This window comes from Equus asinus, chromosome 3 (assembly GCF_041296235.1).
Source record: "Equus asinus isolate D_3611 breed Donkey chromosome 3, EquAss-T2T_v2, whole genome shotgun sequence".
NCBI classification, from domain to species: Eukaryota; Metazoa; Chordata; class Mammalia; order Perissodactyla; family Equidae; genus Equus; species Equus asinus.
Window position 1 is genome coordinate 58,290,043 of NC_091792.1, and position 22,344 is coordinate 58,312,386.

Here is a 22,344-nt window from a genome sequence, read left to right on the forward strand (position 1 = left end):
CTTTTTATGCCCTTTTTAATGATTACTTTAAATAGTAAGGATCGGCTGTTATTTGTGTCCGGGGTTTGGGTTCCCATAGAAACTTCAAAATTTAGAAATAATCCACTATTCTAGGCAAATGTGATCATCACCATTAAATTTACAGAAATATCTGAAACAATAGAAGGCAGCACGAGTTTCCTAGTTCCAAAAGCCTTTGCTGCTTTTGGTCCAGAATTCTCGGAATCTAGGAAAATAGACATGTCCCTGTGACGAAAGGCATGAGTCAAAGGAAGAACTTTGGAGGATTTAATCAGTAGAGGATTTAATGTGAAGGCCTATCTAAACATTTTTCAAGTGCTGTCTCTCTTAATCCTCACAGCAGCCCTGCAAGGGAGATATTATTAGCTCCATTGTACTGAAGAGGATACTGAGGCTTAGAGAAATCAATTAAATCCAACAGCGAATAAACTATCAAACTGAGATCTCTCTGGGACACTTTATTCTGCACAATTTAGAAATCTGAGAGTCATGAGAAGTGAGGAAAGATAACGAACCTCACCTCTCCGGGTGAAGACTAGCAGTCCTCCAGGGCGATAAGGACATGGTTTCCCACAAGGCCCTGTGGCGGTCCCACATACCCCACAGTGACTCTCCACTGTCCCATGAGAGTCCACAGGCTGGAGGGAATAAAGCACCTTTCTCAACTCTACTGCTCCCATATCAAAATTCTAAGATTTTCCCCTTCTCCTTGGTTTCTAAACATCTAAAAAGCACCTTAACATGGTTATGAAAATGTAAATGTAACGTAAAATGTAATCTCCATTTTAGAAAATGCATTTTTAAATCCTTTCTGATAAGATGAGCATTGCAACAAGCAGGGTACCAAGTTATCTTTGTCGAGTTGACTCTATACCTAATTACTCATATGGTACTAGCATTTTTATAACCCGAATACATGGCTTTTTTTTTTTTTTTTGCTTCAAATTCTCAGGCCCCTGCTTAAGTTCTTCAGCAGGTTTTGAGGGATTTTTCTTCTCATTTTTTTTTTTTTTTTAAAGATTTTATTTTTTTCCTTTTTCTCCCCAAAGCCCCCCGGTACATAGTTGTATATTCTTCGTTGTGGGTCCTTCTAGTTGTGGCATGTGGGACGCTGCCTCAGCGTGGTTTGATGAGCAGTGCCATGTCCGCGCCCAGGATTCGAACCAACGAAACACTGGGCCGCCTGCAGCGGAGCGCGCGAACTTAACCACTCGGCCACGGGGCCAGCCCCTTCTTCTCATTTTTTTAAAAGCAGGAATATAATACAGTACCTTTTTTTTTTTTTTGCAATGAAAGCTGTTTTTTGTAATAAAAGAAATAGGAAAAGAAAAGCAAGTAAAAGTACAGAAACAGATTTTCATAATAACTGCTTCCAGAGGAACAGAGAGCAACAAAGAATTGGGAGAACTGCTAAGAATGTAGCAGGTGTTGTCTTGCTACACACACACGCACACAGACAGGCTCATTGGTTTAATAGAAGGATGAGGAGGGAAAGTACTAGGCAGGAAAATCTCATAAATAATCCAGAATTACCAAGAGAAAGCTGCCCATCGGCCCAGAGCGAGAATGAGAACACATGATTAAGTTCAAAGACGTGCTTCTTTGTCCCTGACATGTGTCAGTCAGCTGAGGAAGAATCTCCTCTGTCCTCCCCTTATCGAAACAGCCTCCTTGACTTGCAAGGACATTCATTTACTTCGATTTCCCATTAGATATTAAAGTCCCCTACTGCAAAAAAAAAAAATTAACAATAAAAAGATAATATAGTTAGGCATTCTAAACTAGTCAGTTTTGGGTTCTTAAATGCTTTTCCATTTTCTGTAAATATTTCAGAACTACATGTACTGTACCTCTAATAGATTACATAGATGGGAATGATTATTCCATTGAACCACAGCAAGGTGGGGATGAAGATGGTTTTGCCAGAGGGGCCTGGGACTGGAGTTTACTATGGAAACGTATTCCTCTAAGCCACAAGGAAAAGGCCAAAAGAAAACATAGAACTGAACCTTATCGGTAAAGATTACTACTTTATTTTCTCATGTGGAATGTTTATCTAAGTACTTTTTTTTTCCTTCCCCATGTCCTCGTATAAATATGTGGGTCCATACATATGCTTCCATTTCATCTGTGCTGCCATCATCAACACAATACAGAACCATTTGCACTGTGCCGATTATAGATGTCATAAATGGCAAAACATATGAAATTATCCCCCAAGGGGGTGGTGACGAAGATGGGTATGCCCGAGGAGCATGGGATTGGAGTATGCTCTGGAAACGGGTGCCTCTGACCCCTCGAGAGAAGAGAATGAGAAAGACAAAAACTGAACCATATCGGTAATCACTAAATCACTTACATGTTTTTCTTTTCTCCAGTTGCTGCTAACCTATTAACCTCTTGCCAAGCTAAAAAGTTTGTTATTAAAACTGTAACTGCTGCCTCACATTCTGAGAGGGTTTCTTCCCTTGCACTATTCGAGATCTGAATTCACTTTTGCTTCTTTGTAATTGCTTTCTCCCTAAATGCAAGCTCTCTTTTTTTGGTGGGAGGGAGGGATGTTATATGGCATTAGTTCCAAACACGAATGAAGAAAAGAAAATCTTTGCCATCCTTTCCTAGTAAACTAGACATCAAATTTTATTCTTTTGACGGTAATGTCATTCTGTAAATTTAAAACACATAAATTCCATTACAATCCAAGTTTTATATCCACTTTGATGCCTTGGGTGTAGTGTTAGCAATGAAAGGCATTAGCGAGAGATTCTTTTGTTTTTTTTCTTTCTTTTTTATATGCTAACTCTTAAATACTAATTTTGTACCCGTTAAATCTGATGCATAAAAATACATGACTGTGGAAAATGTTACATAGTAGAAGCTTTTATTAGTTCATTCTCAGAAGAGCACTTGGTTAAAAGGAAACTTTGTTCCAAAATCAGCTTTCGTCCCTTCTGTGGTTCTTGAAATAGAACAATTTATGTTCCTCTATTCTTCTGGTCTTTTATAAGTGGAACATTATACTATATTTCAAAAGAGGGACCCCAAATGAAATGTTTGCTCAAATGTTAGTGTAGGCTTCTAAATGTGTCTCATTTTATTTTTCTGATCTTATGGTTCTGCTTTTGGTCTCTCTCTCCCTGTTACACTACTGATAATGTTAGAACTCTGTTTTGGGAAGGTGTTTCCAATGTCATGGAAATGCCGGTGGGATTTGGGCATATCATGATATCAAGATACTGAAATGGCAAACATAAGGAAATTATAAAACCTTAAGCTTTATTTGACAGTTTCCAAATTTCTCTTTGAAGTTTTTTTTCAAAATAGTCTAGGAAACTACTGCTTACCCACTTAACCTAACAAATAATTCTGAGAGAAAAAAAATAGGGGATGATGATTACATTTATATTTCTGCCAATTCCATGGGCTAGTAAAGAAACTTTTAGAAGTGAGCTAGAAAAAGTTAAGGGAGGTTTTCGTGTTAAGATCTATTTTCAAACGTATACTGAGCTAAGTGGGAATATATTTAAAGATCAAAAAGGCAAAGTTATAATAGAGTAATTTTAAATGATAGCTAAATAAATGAGACATGAAAATACAACCAAAAATGTAATAGGGCTGTTTAGTGAGTTAGGCAGCATACTTTAAGAAGAAAAGGCAACAGAGAATGACTTTCCCCTGATGTGATTTTCCTTTAACACTGAGAATATTACTTGATTCATTATGTATCCACTCAACAAATATTTAATGAGTGCTTACTGTGTGCCAGGCACTATTTTCTGGAGATAAATTTTAAAAAATATGTTCCCTCATGGTACTTAAAATATAGTGGGTGAGACAGAAACTAAATGCATAACTACATAGATAACTCTGGAACAGCAACTGTGATGAGTGGTATGAAGAAAAATAAAAGGCTACATGGAGCTTATGGAAGGAGAACCTAGTCCAGCCTGGAGGATCCAGAACCGCCTCCCTGGCAAAGTGTCCTTGAGGCTGAGACCTGAAGAATGAGGAGTCAACCCTGTGGAGGAGGAGGAACATTTCCGGAGACCAAACAGAACAAGTGAAGTCCCTGAGACAGAAGGCAGTGTGACATGTTGATGGCACGAGCAGAGCAGTGAAGAATGCAGGACAAGGGAGCCAGCTGAACCTCCAGAGTGGAGAGAGGCTGGCATCATGCAGGCCCACATTGACTCTGCTCTGCTTGCTGTGGATCAGGCTTGGAAGGTGGCAGAATAGAAAAAAGGACAAGTTAGGGGGTTACTGCAACAGTCCAAGCAGTGGTAGGTTGGTCTAGGGTGGCGGCAGTGAAGTTGGAAAGAAGTAGACAGATTCAAGATGTATTTTCAAGGTGGAATCAATAGGAATTAGTGATGGATTGAATATCAGGTGTAATTCTAAAGAAGGTCCTCTAGTAGAGGAATCTACTTAAAAGTCATGATGCATTAATAATTAATTGTTTGGGGGTAGGAGACAAAGAACAGGATGAAAATTATTCCCCTGTCACTTCTCCTAATGATGGAAATGGCTTGTCTCCAAAAAGCTACCAAATTTTTTTCTCTTGTCCCTAAAAAGTCCCAATTCAAGAAGCCCCACAGATCACCCTTTTGCATTCCTACCTCCCGACACAGTAAATAGCTATGTTTAATTCTTCTGTGTCGTCTCTGTGCTACATTTGCAAACTCTGAATGAACTGTGGCTGTTCTAGGATGATTTACACCCTTATTTGGCAAGCCCCTGAGCTATAAAATTAAAAAATGACAGACTACTTCCATGGTGTATGGTTTCACTCATCCCAGAATGACTCATAAATCATTTCAGGAGCAGTTAGCAGACCACGGCTGTGTGGCTCAGTGTTTTTAGGAGTGAAAGAGAAATTGTATTTTAACTAACTCTAAAGGCTTAATTTTTAAATCAGTAAAGGAACCAAGGCGCCCTCTTATGGCAAAATGATGCAATCCTCTAATTTGTAGTGAACTGTAATTCTATTTCAGTTAGAAATTGTGGTAAGTCTATTAAAGAAGAATTATGAACAGATTGTAAGGCTTTATAATTTCTTGATGTTTGGCCATCATCTTTTCCCCGTTATGCATTATTTAGACTGTATTCCAGAAACACTTGCTGTCTGTTGGTGAAGGGATATTGGCAATTTGTCTTTAATAGTTATTAGTGTTTCTTTTTCTTAGGTCCCCAGCCATGGCTGGTGGGTTATTTGCCATTGAACGAGAGTTCTTCTTTGAACTGGGTCTCTATGATCCAGGTCTCCAGATTTGGGGTGGTGAAAACTTTGAGATCTCATACAAGGTAACATTTCATTTAAACAAATGGAGTTTTCTAAGTAGTTAACTGGCTTTCATGACTTTCAGATAAGGCTGATTTCTTTGGAAAGAACTCCTTAAAGCATTTCTCTAAATCATAAGGAATGACTATCAAAAATGTATGCTTTTCAGGAAAAATAAGGCAAAATGCAAGCTCCAAATTTACCACCTATTTACGTAACTCAGCTCAAAATTGAGGCCAGCAAGCTTCAGAAATACCCGCCCCCCCCCCCCCCGCCAACCCCCAGCCAAGGAATTCTATATACTAGAGCCATTTTTGTAGGAGCCCCTTGGAGAATTTGCATGTATTGGGGCCACGTTTGACCATTCACTGATGTGGTTACCCTTCATCATCTCAGGACATGATAATGCAGGACAGAAGCAGATCCCAACAATGACGGCATCCTCGGACTGACAGTGGAGCTGCCTTCCTGCAGCAGCCCCTGTCATTGGGGCAGTCCTTGGACAATGATGTCTTCTGCTCCTACTCCCCTCCCCCCATTCTCCAAAAGAAAGAAAGAAAGAACTCTATGGCAGTTTGAGTTGAATATTCAACTTAGCACCATGAGGAATAGGAGTAACTCAGTCCTTAATCTCAAGGAACTTATAGTCAATAAGAAGAAATTAGAATTATACTTCAATTCATAATACAATAAGAAGGTAGAATGGCATTCAGTTGGTGTGATTAAGAAACAGCATCATGCTGGAGGTAGAATTTGAGGCAGAACTACAACTTGGGCACGGTATCAATAAGCAGAGAGGGAGGGGAGGGGCAATTCTACGCAAACAGAACGGGTGGGAACCTGAAGAATATTCGGGAAACAGTGAGGAGCATGGTTTAGCAGAATCTAAATGAATGAGAAAGACATCCAGAAGATAAGTGGACATGTATGTGAGAACCATATAGAAGGGAGCCTTTAATGCTGAGCTAAGAGATTTTTATCTAGTTTGATAAGCAATGGAAAACTATGAAAGGTATTAAGCAAGGGAAGAACATGACCCAAAGCTGCCCTTCAGCTAGAATAATCTCTTAGTATAAATAAGGTTAACCTTGAGTAGAGAGAAGCTGGGGTGAAGAAGCCAGTTAGGACATTATTATAATAATCAGCCAGGTGGGAAATATATTAACAATGGAAATGATGAATGATTTTAGGAATGAAGAATCTGCATGACTTTGCCAGGTTACATTGGGAAAGGGTTGCTTGGAGCTACACATACACAGGAAGAGGCCCCTTAGTAGCAGTATATTACTAATTCCCTGTTGCCTTCTTCCTCATTATGTGAGTTTGAAAAACAAGCAAATTATTTTAGGATTTGTTTAGTTTATGAATTCCCCGTGGACACTGTATCTCATTTAGATTTCAGATTTACATTTACAAGATAAATTTTCAGCTATAATTTCTTTTGGCATTTGAAACAACTTCCACATGTGTTTTTCCTTGATAGATATGGCAGTGTGGTGGCAAATTACTGTTTGTCCCTTGTTCTCGCGTTGGACACATCTACCGTCTTGAGGGTTGGCAAGGGAATCCTCCACCCCTTTATGTTGGGTCTTCTCCAACTCTGAAGGTGAGTTTTTTGGTTAAAAGGGGAGAAGGCTAGGGAACTAACATTTGTGTTCCAAATGCTGTGGTAGTAACTTAAATGTCAGCTCACTGAATGGGATATGTTGTTTAAGGAATCATGCTGGTTCTCATTTTTAACTTAGGCTAGATTTAGTCATGAAACATCTTACTGTTTTTTAAGATTATTCATTGTATCTCATTCTGGTTAAGATTCTTATATTGAGTGTTCTCCATGAAGATGTCTCAAATAAATTCAAAAAGAACTGACACTCTGTAGGAAAGTAGTTGAAAGGAAAATATTAGCTTCTATTATTCACACATGAGAAAAATATTATTTTTGTTTGGTTTAAAAAAATTAAAGTAACCATATTAAGAACTTTTGTAGTAAACAAAATCAAATTTTTGAACAGTGCTTGCAAAATATTAGTCATCTTTTGTCCCTTAAACCAGGGACAAACCAGGAAAGCTTCCCACAGAGGCCAAATGTCCCACTGTTAGGAGCACGAAGGCGCTCTCTGTGACTGAGAAACTTTGAAGTTCCTTTGGTTGGGTTGCTTTCATAAATTCTAAGAACATATGACTCCGATGCCCTTCGTTTTCTGCAGCTTTTAACCAAGTCAAAAGCAGAAGGAAGTTTATTATTGGCTGCAGATGCAACTTGAGACAGTTCCCCAAAGGGGAATAGATAACAGAAGCAAAGACAGCTAGGCTTTAAGATCCTACGCAGCTTTCTAACTGGGCAAATTATCTTAGAAATAGCCAAATGGAGCCCCAGCTATAACAAGGGATGAGATTAGAAGATCCACGATAAAACAAAGATAGCTCCAAATTAACACCAGGCCTGACGGGCATTACAGGAAAAGAACCTGCCCTTGGAGTCAGACCCATAAGCACGAAGGATTAATGAAAAATCACCTTGATTCAAGAAGGTCTCTGCTGCAAAGAAAAGGAAAAGAGATGAGAGGGAAATACTTATCTACTCTAAAATTAACTGCAGATGCCATAAAACTACCCAATAAATGTAACTTCAGCCTACACCTAGTGAGTGCCCAGACTGTGCCAGGTACTTTCCTTTCTCCAGTTTCAACACTGTCCACTACAGCCACCAGGGTGCCAGTGGCCCATGTCTATTTCTTTAGTCCATTTGTCTGGTCTGAGCCTCAGACCTTTATAGTCAATTGTCGTTTAGAATTATCCTCTTAGATGACCCTCAGATATTTCAAACTCAGTGCAGTCAAAACCGAACTTAAACTTTTCCTCAAAAGTGATCCCTTTCCTGTATTCTGTTTGCCCATGAATGAACCTTAGGGGGCATTTTAGGGTTGTCCGCCTCTCTCGCCACCCGCCTTTCCAAGCCCTGATGATTCCACCTCGTCCGTATCTCTTAAATCCATTCCTCTCTGGGTTTAGTCCAGGTCCTCAGATCTCTCCCTTGGATATCAGGTGGCCTCCCACTTGGCTCTCTACCATCAGGTTCAACCCCCTTCAGTCCACCCTCCACTCACCACCAGCGTTATCCCCCTGAAAATTAAAACTGATGTCTGTTACCTCTTTAAAACCTTTTGATGGCTCTCTACTAAAGGATAAAATGCAAAATCCTAGAAAAGAATAATCACATTCATAACAGCTGACACTTTTTTGAGTGCTTAGTTATGTACGAGACACAAATCTAAATGCTTTCCATAGATGAACTTCTTAATTTTCAAAACACACTGTAAAGTAAGGACTATAATTATTCTCATCTTAAAATGAGGAAACTGAGGCAGGTTTTCTCTCAGTGGATCCTGCATTCCACTTGTGGTAGAATTCTTGCAGGACCCCAAATGCACCATGACTGTCATACTTCATTTGCTTTTCTCTTTGCCGTGGATACCATTCCCACCTAATTAACCACTCCTTTGAGACTGAGCTCTCCAGCGCCCTCCGTGGTGCCCCTCTGGCCTTCTCCATCCCAAACAATGAAGTGCTCCTTCTTTTTGTTGCTATAACCGTATGTGTGTGCACTCGTCTCTTCATGTGTGTTAGTATCTAGAAGACATGAACTATATCTAATTTTGGATGGATTTGCAAGAATTCAAAATATTTATCAATACTATCACGTGTGGTTTTTTTTTAGGTTTGAATCTACGGGCTTTGCAACAATATGCCTGTGGGAGCACGTTCACCCTTTGATAGTTATCTTGTACCCTAGAAAACCTAATCTCAACAGTACATATTCCTGCTCCTGGTGTAAAACAGGCAGGGCTCAGCAACTATGGCCAATAGGCCACATCTAGCCCTTTTTAGTAACTAAAGTTATCTTGGAGCACAGCCACACCCATGTGTTTGCGTGTTGTGATATGGCTACTTTCTGACTCCAACAACAGAGCTGAGGAGTTGCAACAGAAAGTATGGCCCACTAAGCCAAAAATACATACTCTCTGGCCCTTTAAAGAGAAGGTTGGCTGATGCATGATGTAGAAGACCAAGGGACTAGATTGCGTATGCTCTAAACCTGTCACATGCATTCATTCAGTAAAACCTTAGAAGTTAGATCTTTGTCAGTTATCACAATGTCAACATACTGTATTGTTCTTTAGTTGCTTTTTCTTAAAGTGCACCAACTGGGGAAAATGTCCAATTAATTCTGGGTTATAGTAAAATGGTTATATTAGAGTTGAAACAAGACCAACAAAAGCCACCTGCAAAAATGTGTTTTATTAATCAGAGTTATTGTTTTTCATGATTGTTTCTGAAATGAGATTTGTTCCCTACACATGGTAGTAGTGTGGCTCTTAACAGAAAGAGATTGTTCTGGGAGAAGGAGGACCAGTGTGCAGCCAGCCTCTCATAAACCCTCTCTGGGCTTCAATTTCTTCCTCTCAAAGCAGCATAGAATATATTTTCGTAGAATACATGATCCTGCAGCTCAGGGATATCAGATTCTGTGTCTATCACTTTTTAGTTGAACACGTGTGACATTTCTATCCATGGCAATTGACAAATTAGAAACATTAGCTCACTTGCTTTTGTTGCTTAATTAAACATTAGGTCCTATTGAAATGAGTCTGTTATATGTTGGTCATATGTCGTGTGTCTAAGATAGGCTATTTATGACATTACTAATATTTTTATTTTTCAGAATGATACTAACTTTCTTTTTCACAGAATTATGTTAGAGTTGTAGAGGTTTGGTGGGATGAATATAAAGACTACTTCTATGCTAGTCGTCCTGAATCGAAAGCACTACCATATGGGGATATATCTGAGCTGAAGAAATTTCGAGAAGATCACAACTGCAAAAGTTTCAAATGGTTCATGGAAGAAATAGCTTATGATATCACCTCACACTACCCTCTACCACCCAAAAATGTTGACTGGGGAGAAGTAAGTATTAGCTGATATTCAGATCTCAAAGTTATGTGTTTGGAGACTGAGTTTGGGGGAAGGCAGAGATGGAAATGTGTGAGTGAAAGAGAAGAATTCTTGGGGAAGAGTTTAGCTAAAAACTGTCTGGTACTTTCCACTAGAAGGTTACAACTCCCCCAACCCCCGACCGCCATGTCCCCTCCTCTCAGCCTTTGCACATGTAGCCCTCTGGTCTGGAACACTGTCCACTCCCTCCAGCTCCTGCCACTTCCCTGCCCCTCACTCCGACTCCCTTTCTTGGCTAATCCCAACTTATCCCATAGTTCTCAATTTATAGTGCACCACCACTGAAAAGCCTTTTTCTATTCTTCCGCACTCCATCAAAAAGACTGAGTTCTGTGATCTCTCCATAGGTTCTCATAATGCTCAGAATTGCCTTTCTCTCAGCCCTCCTGTAAATGCTTCAACACTTTGTCCACCATTGTGTCCCAATGGACTAACACAGAGATCCCCATATACAATAGGCACTCACACAATGCTTGTCAAATGAATGAATTAATCAGTGGTAACGGAAAATAATTAAAATCAGGCAAAGGCATTGATCTGTCTTTTCATTGTTTTGTTTCTGCAAACTTGCCTTTGTAACCCCATTTCTGATTGCATCCACCCAAGTGCCTTATACTGACTGCTGCCTCATAGGTGTATTAAACAAGCCGTGACCTTTCAAGTCTTCATGCCTTTGCTTAATTGTGTATTCAGAAAATATTGGTTGAGGGCCTACTATATGCCAGACATTCTTCTAGACATACAACAAGACAAGCAAGGTCCTTTTCCTCAGAGAACTTGCATGCTCACGGGGGAGGGAGAGAAAAACAGGGAAAACAAAGCAGATGATGACAGGTGGTGGTAAGGGCTATGAAGGAAATAAACAGGTGATGCTCAAGAGGACTTAGGGACAGGGTAAGGAGGGCTCCTCTGAGGAGGTGACATTTAATCTGAGATCTGAATGATAAAAAGCAAGTCAGAGAGCGAGGAAAGAGTGTTCCAAGTAAAGAAAATGGTGAGTTTGAAGGCTCTGAGTAAGGAAATGCTTTGCATGTTTGATAAGCAGGAGAGAGGAGGTTAAATGAGGAGTGGGGCCTTTGGGGCCGGCCTGGTGGCATAGTGGTTAAGTTCACACAGATCCAAGGTGCGGACCTACACACCACTCATCAAGCCATGCTGTGGTGGCTTCCTACATACAAAATACAGGAAGATTGGCACAGATGTTAGCTCAGGGCTAATCTTCCTCACCAAAAATTAAATAACTAAATAAATGAGGAGGGAAGCCTTTATCCTAAGGGTGTTGGGAAGCCACGGGAGGGTTTTACACAGGTAACACGATTCGATTTATGCTTTTGTTTTTAATCACCCTGCTGTAAGAATTTAGAGTAGAAACAAAGATGCCAGTCAGGAAACCAGTAGGGTAATTCCAATGAGAAGTGATGGTGGCTTAGACTAGGGTGGTGAAAATGGAGGTGGAGAGAAGTGGACAGATTTGAGATATACAGTTCATCTGGAGGTAGATCACTGATGGATTGATGTGTGAAGGATATGGGCCAAGATGACTAGTTTGGGTTTTCATCTGAGTAGTCAATTAGGTGGCAGCTGAGATTGGGTAGGTGGTACAGGGGACGGGTGGGGAGGGTTCAGGGAATAGCAAGTTCTATGTTGGTTTTCTGCTCATGGGAAGTGCCCATTAGACATCTAGGTGGAGCTGTCAAGCGGATCTCAGGCTTTGTGGTACTGAAGCCCAGAAAAGAGGCATTGTACATTTGGAGCCATCGTCAGGTGCACAGTTTCATGGGACTGAATGAGATTACCTCGGGGGGAAGACATAGATAGAGAAAAGAGGATGGGATCCACTCCTAAGGCATTCCAACATTTAGAGTTTGGGAATAAAAGGAGAAGCCAACACTTATGCTGCTCTCTCTGCACCTCTGGTTTTAATACCTTTTTTTCCGTATACTCTTACTTCACCTCTGTTCTGTTACAGCAAATTGTGTTTAACTCCCACTTAGACCATAAGCCCCTGGGAATCTGGACCACATCTTGGTTCTCTCTTAATCTCTGAGAACACCTAATTAGTACAGTGCCTTCTCTGTAAAAGGAATGAGTTTTCTTGGTGATCTTGTCCAGTCTCGTGGCTTTAAAACCATCTATGTGCTGATGATGCTAAAATTTCTATCTTCGACCCAAATCTGTCTCCCAGAGCCTGGACAAGGACATCTAGCTGCCTGCACCACATCTCCACTGAATGTCTAATCAACATTTCAAACTCGACAAATCCAGCGTTGAACTTCCTGTCTCCCCTCCCCAACCCATCTTTGCTGATAGCTCAGGCCAAAAGCTCTGGAGTCATCTTTGGATCTGCTCCTTCTCTCACACTTCACATCTGGTTCCCCCTCTGACCCTTTCTTGCTGTGGTCTCAGCCGTCACATCTCTCTCACTGAGACTGACTTTGCCTGTTGTAAACACGGCAATCAGAGTCAGCTTTTTAAAACGTGAGTCAGGTCACGTTACCTCTGTTAGAAACCTGCAGTGACACCCCCTTTCACGTGGAGTGAAGGCACAGCCCTTCCCAGTGGCCTCTAGGGCCTACGTAATCAGCCCTGTTCCTCTCTGGCCTCACTCCACCCTGGCCCCACTGGCCTCCTCACTGGTCTTCAGACTTGCCGCAAGCATGCTCCTGCCTTTGCCCTTCCCTCTGCCTGGAAAAGCAAAGCTAGCCTCTGCATGCGTGGCTGATATATATAGACCCCACATCTTCTCAAATGTCACCTTCTCAATGAGATCTACCCTGCTGGCCCCCAAACACTCCCAGCGCCCTGCCCTTAACTTGCTCCTCTTTTCCCCAGGGCCCTTATCACTTCCTAACATATCCATCATGCTTTTTGTGTGTATTCTGTCTTTCCCTCCCTAGAACATAGCTCGCTGGGGTAAGGATGTTTATGTTTTGTTCACTGGTCTATCAGAGCCTACCACATGCCTGACCAGTGTCACTTAGTATTTGATGAATGAATAAAGGCGTGAGTGAATGGAGAGATGGAATTGCCTGTCCCCCTAAGTGTCACCCCTGAACACATCTTCAGTTTAACCTCTCTCTGTTCTGGCCCCTGCACGGTACGCTTCACCTCTCAGCATTCCCTGCACATTCTGGGTAGACCCCTACCAGTTACAAAGACGTCTGCTTGGGGCTGTCTTCAGAGTTCCTCCAGACAGGGCGAGAGTCTCCTTCTGCATGTTCCTCCCGCCATCCTGAGCGACACTTCCCTCAGCCGCCCTGCAGACGTGAGGGCCTGGGCCAAGACTTGCTTCTCTTTGTGTCTTCTCAAGCTCTTATCGTCATAGGTGCTCAGTCGGTATTTGCTGACTGAATGAATGAACAAGACATTTTATCCAAATACTACAGTATCTTATAATTGAAATATAAATATATAATATTTCCAAAAAGGAGAAAGGTTATTTTTATACAAAATGTGTATCCCAAAGATGGAAACCTGTGTTTGCTTCTCACCTACATTATCCACAGTCAGAGAAAAGTCTCACTGCCTGGCCCACATGCCATAACCTTTGCCCCCTAGGCCCCTGGAGGCAGCCACCAAAAGTGAGAGAGTTACCTTACAAATATGGTCTGGTCTAGACATCTAGGGTCAGTGTCTCTTACCACTGTGGTTAGGTAACTTTACTCTATTTCCTTCTCATTCACAAGAATTATCATGAATCAGAAATTATACTTCATGATATCTTTTTTTTTATTCTTCTGTGGTATTTTATCAAAATCTATAGGCCATTGCCCTTAGTTGGAATGAGTCCATTCCAGTGTTGACCTCGAGACCATAAATGATTTCACAGATAACTGATATGCTCTAAACCCCGCAAAGACTGACAATACTGTAATGACCTGTTACGACACATACCCAGATTTCCACTGTGAACTGCAACATTTAACATGACATTCTTTTACTTTGATGCCAGAGCTTATTAAAAACTAAACTGTTGCCTGCTTTTTGGTTCTTTGTTTGTTTTTTTAGATCAGAGGCTTTGAAACTGTTTACTGCATTGATAGCATGGGAAGAACAAATGGCGGCTTTGTTGAACTAGGACCCTGCCACAGGATGGGAGGGAATCAGGTAAGGAGCCATACTGTCGTGTTTAAATTGGTCTGCACTGAGAGCTGCCAGGCTCGTTGATCGCAGGGTTTCCAATTTGGTGATTTTGTTTTGAAAAAGTAAAACATTCTATAAAACATTGAGAATGCTGAAACCTTTACTTAGTTGAGGGGGATAATAGCAATATTGGATTTCACGTAAGCAATCAGAATCTAGAACTTGTGTCTAATAAAAGAGATTAGAATATATTTTTGTGTGAGCATATAACTGTGTAAGCTTAATTCCCAAACAATTTTATCTGCAAATATTTTCCTATTCCATATTTTTACCCGGTAAGCTGGGATGTTACTGCCAGTAATGTATATTTCACTCATACATTTTCTTAGTTCCTTATGTGGGTATTTTTCTTGTCTCTAATTTAGATTGTGAAACATTATCAGGTCTGTTTCCATTTTTTCATTTGCTCACATTATTGGTACATAATAAATGTGTGTTCATGACCATTCTAGATCTAAGAGGATAAAGAACATAATTCTTTAAGTGTTAGTAGGGGTCTTCACTAACATCAAAATGAATATAATTCCTGTCTTTGTACTTAGAGTTCTGAACATACAGAAAAATAAGATAGTCATTAGGTTTAACTATAGGAGACAAGTTTCTTTTCTTTTTTGTTTTTTAAATGTATATCAGCAGAGAGGATGACTGTTATTTTTTCTTTTTCTTTTTTAATAGCTTTTCCGAATCAATGAAGCTAATCAACTCATGCAGTATGACCAGTGTTTGACAAAGGGACCTGATGGGTCAAAAGTTATGATTACACACTGTAATTTAAACGAATTTAAGGAATGGCAGTACTTCAAGGTATTCTGCATTTTAATTCCTGAAATAATATATGCCATCTCATTTTAATAACACCTACCATGTGGAACTTAGATGTATAAATCTTAAAAGCTGCATTCAAATTGACTTGCACTTCCCTCTCATTTAGTCAGTTGTTTTTCTGATCACTGAGTGACTCATTGTTCCATAATGAAGGGTCACTTTTATTCTCTGGTGCAATATTGTCATGTAATGAGGTCACAAGGTATCCATGAAGACCCACTGCTAATTTCAGTAACATGGGAAAATCAATGTTCTGTGAGGCAAGCATCACCATTTGTTCTAATATCAAAATCTGATTTTTTGAAATTTAAGTGATTAAGGTGATTTAAAATGATTTTTTAAATCTAAATTCATTCAAGTCAAATAATATGTATATGTAAGAAATACTGCATTTATAGTTCATGTTGTCCAGCAGGTGGCGACAGAGACAAACAAATAACACTTGGAAATCTAGGCCTTCACAACTTCCTTATCATTGCTGTTTGCTAAATACAACAGGATAACTGTTGCCTGTTGCTTGTTTTAAAGCTCATATTTACTTAGTCACTTGACTCTTTGGGAGGAGTGTTTCTATTTAAGCTGTGAGTATTCAAATTTCTGTGCCAAGTTGAGGATTCCAACATATTAATGGATTTATTTTCAAAGTCTAGACTTGGCTGAAATAAATCAATTTATTATGAAACAAAAAGTTGGGAAAGCTGCCCCAAACTGAAAGAACCTGGCAACACTCCACTTTCTTTACTCGTCTGATCTTTGTTATCGTCTCCTATCTGTCATGCAAGCACTTGTTTGCTATGTAATGATGATATTACGACCCCGCTTAATATTCCTAGTTATCATCATTCATAGATAATTACTGTGAAGTCGTAAGTATGTGTCAGTTGCTGATCTTTTTCTTATAATAAGTTAGGAAGGGAAAGATTAACGTAAACCCTGAAGAACAGAGTTTATTTCCACAAAGAAAGATGAAAAATAGCAAAACATGACAGGGGTCAGTGAGAACAATATTAGTTAAATAGTAAAAGAAAGCTGGCAGGCCAGAAACCACCATCAAGAAGTAATGGATAAAAAAATGGAATGTACATATTTCAGATATTTTGAAGGACACAGCGCTGAATATACATTTGTGCATCAGACATTACTAAATATTCACTGAGCCCAACGATGTGATGACTTCAAAAAATAGCTAAAGCACATCATACCTTAATGGCAGAGAAGGAAAATCATGCAGAATAAAAATAAACAAAATGCCATGGACGGCAAAAGAGAGATTAATAGGAGGAATTATTTCTGATGAGTTTCATATAGGAAGTATCATTGTACCACGTCTTGATGGACAAAAAGGCTTTTCATGGAGTATAAATAAGAAAACTGGGTGAGTAAAGCCATGGCATGAAAGTGTATAGAGAATTCTAGGAGTCACATTTAGTTTGGTGTTCCTAAATTGCACCGCAGATGGAAGAACATTGAACTTCATTTTATAAGTTTTGGAGAGCGATTGACGTTAGTGGAGGAACACAGTGATAGGAAACAGTGGGCACCTTTAGGAAAATAATCCTGGGAGCATTGTGAAGAATGAACTGATAAGCAAGGAGATCAGCCTCAATCGGCAGTTCTCAAGCTTTTTACACTCTTAGAAAAGTATTGAGACTCCCTGCAGACAGATTTTGTCTATTTGATATTTGTTTATTTGTTATTTGTTAGGTTATAGCTAACACTATTTCCTAAATTGGAAATTAAATCTGAGAAATTTTGTATTTATGTACTAATTCATATAAAAGTAACAATAATAACTAATACCTGTTAATATAAATAACACTTTTAATGAAAAATAACTTTTTCAAAAACGAGCTGAGAAGGATAGCATCGTTTTTTAGTTTTGCAAATCCCTTTAGTGTCCGGTTTAATAGAAGACAGGTGGATTCTTATACTGCTACTGCATTTAATGTGCTATGTTGTTTTAGTTGAAGTGTCTGAGGAAAATCCAGCCTCACGTGAACATGTAGTTGGAAAACAGGGTTAACTTAATAGCCTTTTCAGATAATCATGGCTATTCTTCTTTGGTGCTACACCACAACTTGAAAAGTGGTAGTTTCTTAAAAGTTATTTGCAGTGAGAACCTGAAACCATGTCAGTGAACATTTAGTCCCATGCCACATTAAAATCCATTGGTCTGTCTTTCGCTCTGAATGGATCTTCTACCCATGTGAGCTTTTGTAGCATCATACATTGCTTGTTTGGAAAAGTTTGGTCCACTAAGTTATGTAAATCTTCCAAATGTTGACACATTTCATTATACATTGTCAAAAATCCACAACTATAGTCACTGATTTCATCAGAAAAGTCTTCAAATATTGTAAAGCTATCAAGTTCATGGTGATGATACAAGTTTTCCAAAACTCTAATTTTTGCTTGAATACTCGATTTTATCAGTGGCAACAAAAACTGTTAGATTTGTGTTGGGTTTTTTTTTCTTGAAGTGACAGTCTCACTTCATTTTCAAGAAAATGTCTACCCAGTCCCAAGTTTGAATAATCAGTTTGTTTGAGTTGTTCTTTCAAGTCAAAATGACATTCCATGAGAAAAGCAGCAGTTCAACTCTCAAGTCCAACAAGTGCACACGTGCTTTCCCTCAAGATACCATTGTACTTCAGTGTATAGAAGTGCTTTATGCACACTTTGCATTTCATCTTATAGAATATTTTTAAAAAGTATTCTCAAAGGTCAAGATTTAGTAAAACTAATAAGTTTTACTGCTTCATCAAGGACATTCTTAAGTGAAACCAGTGTTTTCTTTTGTAACTGAGTGTGTGGCCGTGAAGAATGTAACTACTGGCACAGTATTGGGTCGCTGCTTAATTTATGCTAGGACCCCAGCCCTTTTACCCCCCATCGCTTTAACACCATCAGTATAAATGTCAATACAATGAAGAAAGCAAATGGGGGTCTTTGTATTATGAAAATAATTGTCACCTTACAGACCCAATCTTAGATGGTCTAAGCACCACACTCTGGGAAACCCTGAGCTGTACTGAACAAACCTACAACAGATGATGGGGGCTAACCTACGGCATCGGCAGTGGAGATGGGAAAGGATATATCCAGAGACATTCCAAATATCAGTCCCAAATGAAGGCCGCAATGTGGAGGAAGGAAGGAAGGAAGGAAGGTGCAGCATGAGATGCCTCTATCCTGAGGGCTGGAAAGCTGGTATTACTATTAGCTGTGATAGGAGCTGGGGAAGTGGTTCTGAGGGGAAGATAAAGAATTTAGGTTTGTCTACATTGGATTTTTGAGATACCAGCAGTACATCATGACTTAACAATAAAAGGACTGAAAGACGGAAATCCGAAGTTTGGGTCTGGTTGGTTTAAGCCTGTCTAATTTGCTTGAATTATCTTATTATGAAAGCCAGGTAGTGACTTCTTCTAATGTCAGTGATATCAAAACAGTGCAAAATTAAAACTTCTTTTTCCTGTGTTTTCCAGAACCTGCACAGATTTACTCACATTCCTTCAGGAAAGTGTTTAGATCGCTCAGAGGTCCTACATCAAGTGTTCATCTCCAATTGTGACTCAAGTAAAATGACTCAAAAGTGGGAAATAAATAACATCCATAGTGTTTAGAAAGGATAAAAGAAACCAATAACCTACCTACTGACACGTAAATTTATACAGGACTGAAAACCGCCTGAAACCTGCTGCAACGATTATTACCTGTACAGCTCCAAACCCAGAACCTCCTGGTCAGTTTGAAGGACGTTGATAAACTGTGATTTTACAATAACATTATCATCTGCAGTTACTGTTTACAAAACTGCTTTTACCTTAAACCTTGTAGGTGTTTACATCTTTTTTTGTTTTGTCTTAAGCTGATGTTGGTAATTTGTGCATTTAGCTCTGCTTTGTTTAGAACAGAGTTAAAAGCATTATTGTCTTCTTTGGGATTACACTCAGGGGTCTGAAAGGCAGTTTGATTTTTTTTTTTTTAACACACTTGAAAAAAGGTTGGAGTAACCAGACTTTCATATATAACTTGGTGATTATCAACCTGTTGTGTCTTTATTTAATTTTACATCTTTTTGAAGCACTGCCACAGGTTATTAGCCAAGGTGGCCTTCCTTCACAGTCATGCTGCTTTTTTGAAAGGTGAATTTCAACACATTTAGTGCCTCTTTCATTTCTCAGTATATATTTCAAGAGCTTTTAATGAAACTTATAGGATGGTAATGACAGAATTGTCACCTGTGTGAGGAACACTTTTACTACTCAGAGATGAATTTATGTGCTACCACTTGCTCTGAAATTGATTATTGTATGGCTTGAAAAAGAAATGACCGTATGGAACATCCCCAGGCTATTCCGTTGGGTTTAAGATCGTATGGCATTAACTCCCTTACTTCCTGGCATTCCCAATGCCCTCTGTCAGTACCAACTCCTCAGACAGCAAAGGGGTCTACCAGCTAGAGAAACATTGTCCACTGATGTTTAGGATTTCTTTTCTCCAGTACTTATCACTACAGAAAACTATAAATAATTCTCAGTTTTGAAACCTTGAAATGGGGGTAACAAAAACAACAAAACACCACTGTAAACACAGCAAAGGGTCATCCTGACCAAGATAAGAATTTCCGAGCCCTTATTAGATTAAGCCTTACAAAACTCCTGTGCATTATAACCTAAGCTGTGCAACCTATGAAGCCAAGAGTGAATGGATGTTTCATTTATATCTTCATCCAAATGAAATTCCCTGCACATTTTTAAAATTAAAAAAAAAAAGGCTATTTAAAAATACAGCTCATTAACAAAGATGAACTCCTTTCTTTTAGATTAGGTGTTAGTTCCCTAGTGTTTCTTAATGTTTTTTAGGAAGCATATTTCTATTAGTATTTTTCCAGTGAAAAGAAGACTTGTTTCGATTTAAACATTTATTAAGATAGTACCTAAAATAGGAAAACCAAATACTGCAAGTGGTCAATTAGATTTTAAGTTCTAAATAAATTCTTTTATTACCCAAAAGATTAAAATGCTATGTTGAGTGAAAAAAAAATGTGATAAGGTGGGGAATGGCAAATAAATTACACATCTTTGATCCTGTAATCATGATATAATTACAATGAAAGGAATTCACAAACTACTGTGAGAGGGAAATATTTTTAAGTAAAGCTTAAAAACTAAAAAAAAAAAAAACAAAAAAAACAAAACTCTACATTTCTTTAAAAGAAAAGCCTACAAATTTGTTTCTTCCAAGCTTAGTTCTTAAATTTGGAGAGTCAAAGTTAAACATCCCAAACAAAGTTCTATTTATAATTTTGAATTGTCAATTTGTATTTTGCTACTGATCTGTGATCAACCATTTTAACTTTCATTCATCTCCAGGGATGTTTAAAAGGAACTCATTTCTATGCTTATATAATTACAAAATAAATCAACTATAAAAAAGAGACTAAGAGAACTGGTACTTGTGTGTTTGCAAATGGGCTTCATTTTCCTTGTTGAATAGATTATAACCTTGTTAACTATGCATAGGCCTAAGAAAGGTGGCACATAAACTGTTCATGTAAATTTTAAGTGGGTATTTTGTGCAATTCATTAAGATACTCTATGAAAATGATTCTATATATTGAAATCAGAAACCTTACCAAACGCGAAAAACATCAGAAGCTGCTGCCATAATGACTATTTTCTACTGTAGGCTGCTTTGGAAATAATTCTCATATCCTTGCTTTGTAAGTTGATAATATCACTATGCATTTCTACACATTTTATAAATTTGATTTATGCAGATTTTGATACACTGTATGTTTCTGTAGAAATTGTATAAATATTCAAAATTTTATTAGGGATAAATTTGAGAAGTTTATGTATATCTTAATTCTGGGTTGCTTGTTTTTTAGGTGAGAAAAAAATAAAATACTGTATTTTAATCCATGGGTTTTTTAGTATTTGTAATCATTTCTAAATCTAAACACTGCCTGTTTGAAATAATTATTTGACTTTATTGTTTACAAGATACACTAACATAATAGCTAAAATATCATAAACCATGGTTTTAATGTTGAGTATGTGCTTGAATGTTGGTTAGAATTCTGCTTAGAATGTGCTTATGCAGAGCTTACCTAACCGTAGGAAGGAAACATAGAGGTTTATTTTTACCCCTGGTTGCCTATGTATAGTCATTTCTTTTAAAGTCCTTACCCATTATAAAAAACAACCCCAACAATATCTTTCTTGGCAGTGTATTCTACTATATAATTGCCTATTGAAATAAAAAATTTAAGTCAAAATTCTTTACAACCTAGCAGATCAAGTGAGTAGAGAGAAGGGAAGCCTACCAAAATGAAGTTAGAAATAGGCCATCGGACCTTGTGGCACAACGCGCGACATCTCAGGAGAAAGAAGTGGCTGTGTTGATTTGGGAATCTTTCTCTCAACTGACTTGGCTATTGTCATGTCTTCCAATTCTCAGCTGCTGTGCCTCAGAAATGTGAAAAAGTGACGTAGCACCAGACTGGAGTAAATGTGGGTTGACTGATTTCAGATAGTCTCTCATGAGGATCTTGGAGTATATTTCATTTCTGGACAGAATGCAATTGAAAAAAAAATCCACTTCTAATTCGATAGAAAACATGACAGACACCAGTAGGCCAGTAGTTTGGGTATGTGAAAATTAATCCATGTGAAAGCACTTAAAAAAGGATTGAGCACTATGAAAATGCATATTATTCATTAGAATCAATCTGTTGCAAGAAAATGGACAAATGTCAGAGAGAATGGTTTTGGAGGACCGCTATTCCTGGAATTAAAGGGAGGACTATCCTTAAACTAAATTCACTAATTGCTTTGCAGTTCTCGTTTTTAAGATTTTGAAATGCCCATGATGGAGGTGGGTGGATTCAGTTTTCTAAGCCAATCAGGCCTGGGGCCGTGTCTGAGCAGAGGTGGAATGAAGGGCTCCTTAATTTTCACAATAGAATGGCGTTACAATCTGCTCGTCTGAATAGTAGTATAGTATGGTGTGCTTGTCTGTATTCAAATATCTGTACCACTACAAATTGCTTG

The 22,344-nt window shown here is 38.7% G+C and overlaps 1 protein-coding gene across 2 annotated transcripts in view; it reads left to right on the top strand.

Annotated features, from left to right (window-relative positions):
* The window catches only part of GALNT7 (polypeptide N-acetylgalactosaminyltransferase 7), a 135,576-nt gene extending 115,090 nt beyond the window's left edge, over window positions 1-20,486 (top strand). The window contains exons 6-12 of one of the 2 annotated variants that reach the window (XM_044766948.2): window positions 2,178-2,360; window positions 5,205-5,322; window positions 6,783-6,905; window positions 10,049-10,267; window positions 14,324-14,422; window positions 15,134-15,262; window positions 18,772-20,486. In XM_044766948.2, the coding sequence (XP_044622883.1) occupies window positions 2,178-2,360; window positions 5,205-5,322; window positions 6,783-6,905; window positions 10,049-10,267; window positions 14,324-14,422; window positions 15,134-15,262; window positions 18,772-18,909 (1,009 nt within the window). In that variant the 3' untranslated portion in view covers window positions 18,910-20,486. Of the gene's footprint in view, window positions 1-1,854; window positions 2,038-2,177; window positions 2,361-5,204; window positions 5,323-6,782; window positions 6,906-10,048; window positions 10,268-14,323; window positions 14,423-15,133; window positions 15,263-18,771 lie in introns of both variants that reach the window. The other variant, XM_044766949.2, reaches the window with a different exon arrangement.
* Window positions 20,487-22,344: the final 1,858 nt, after the last annotated feature.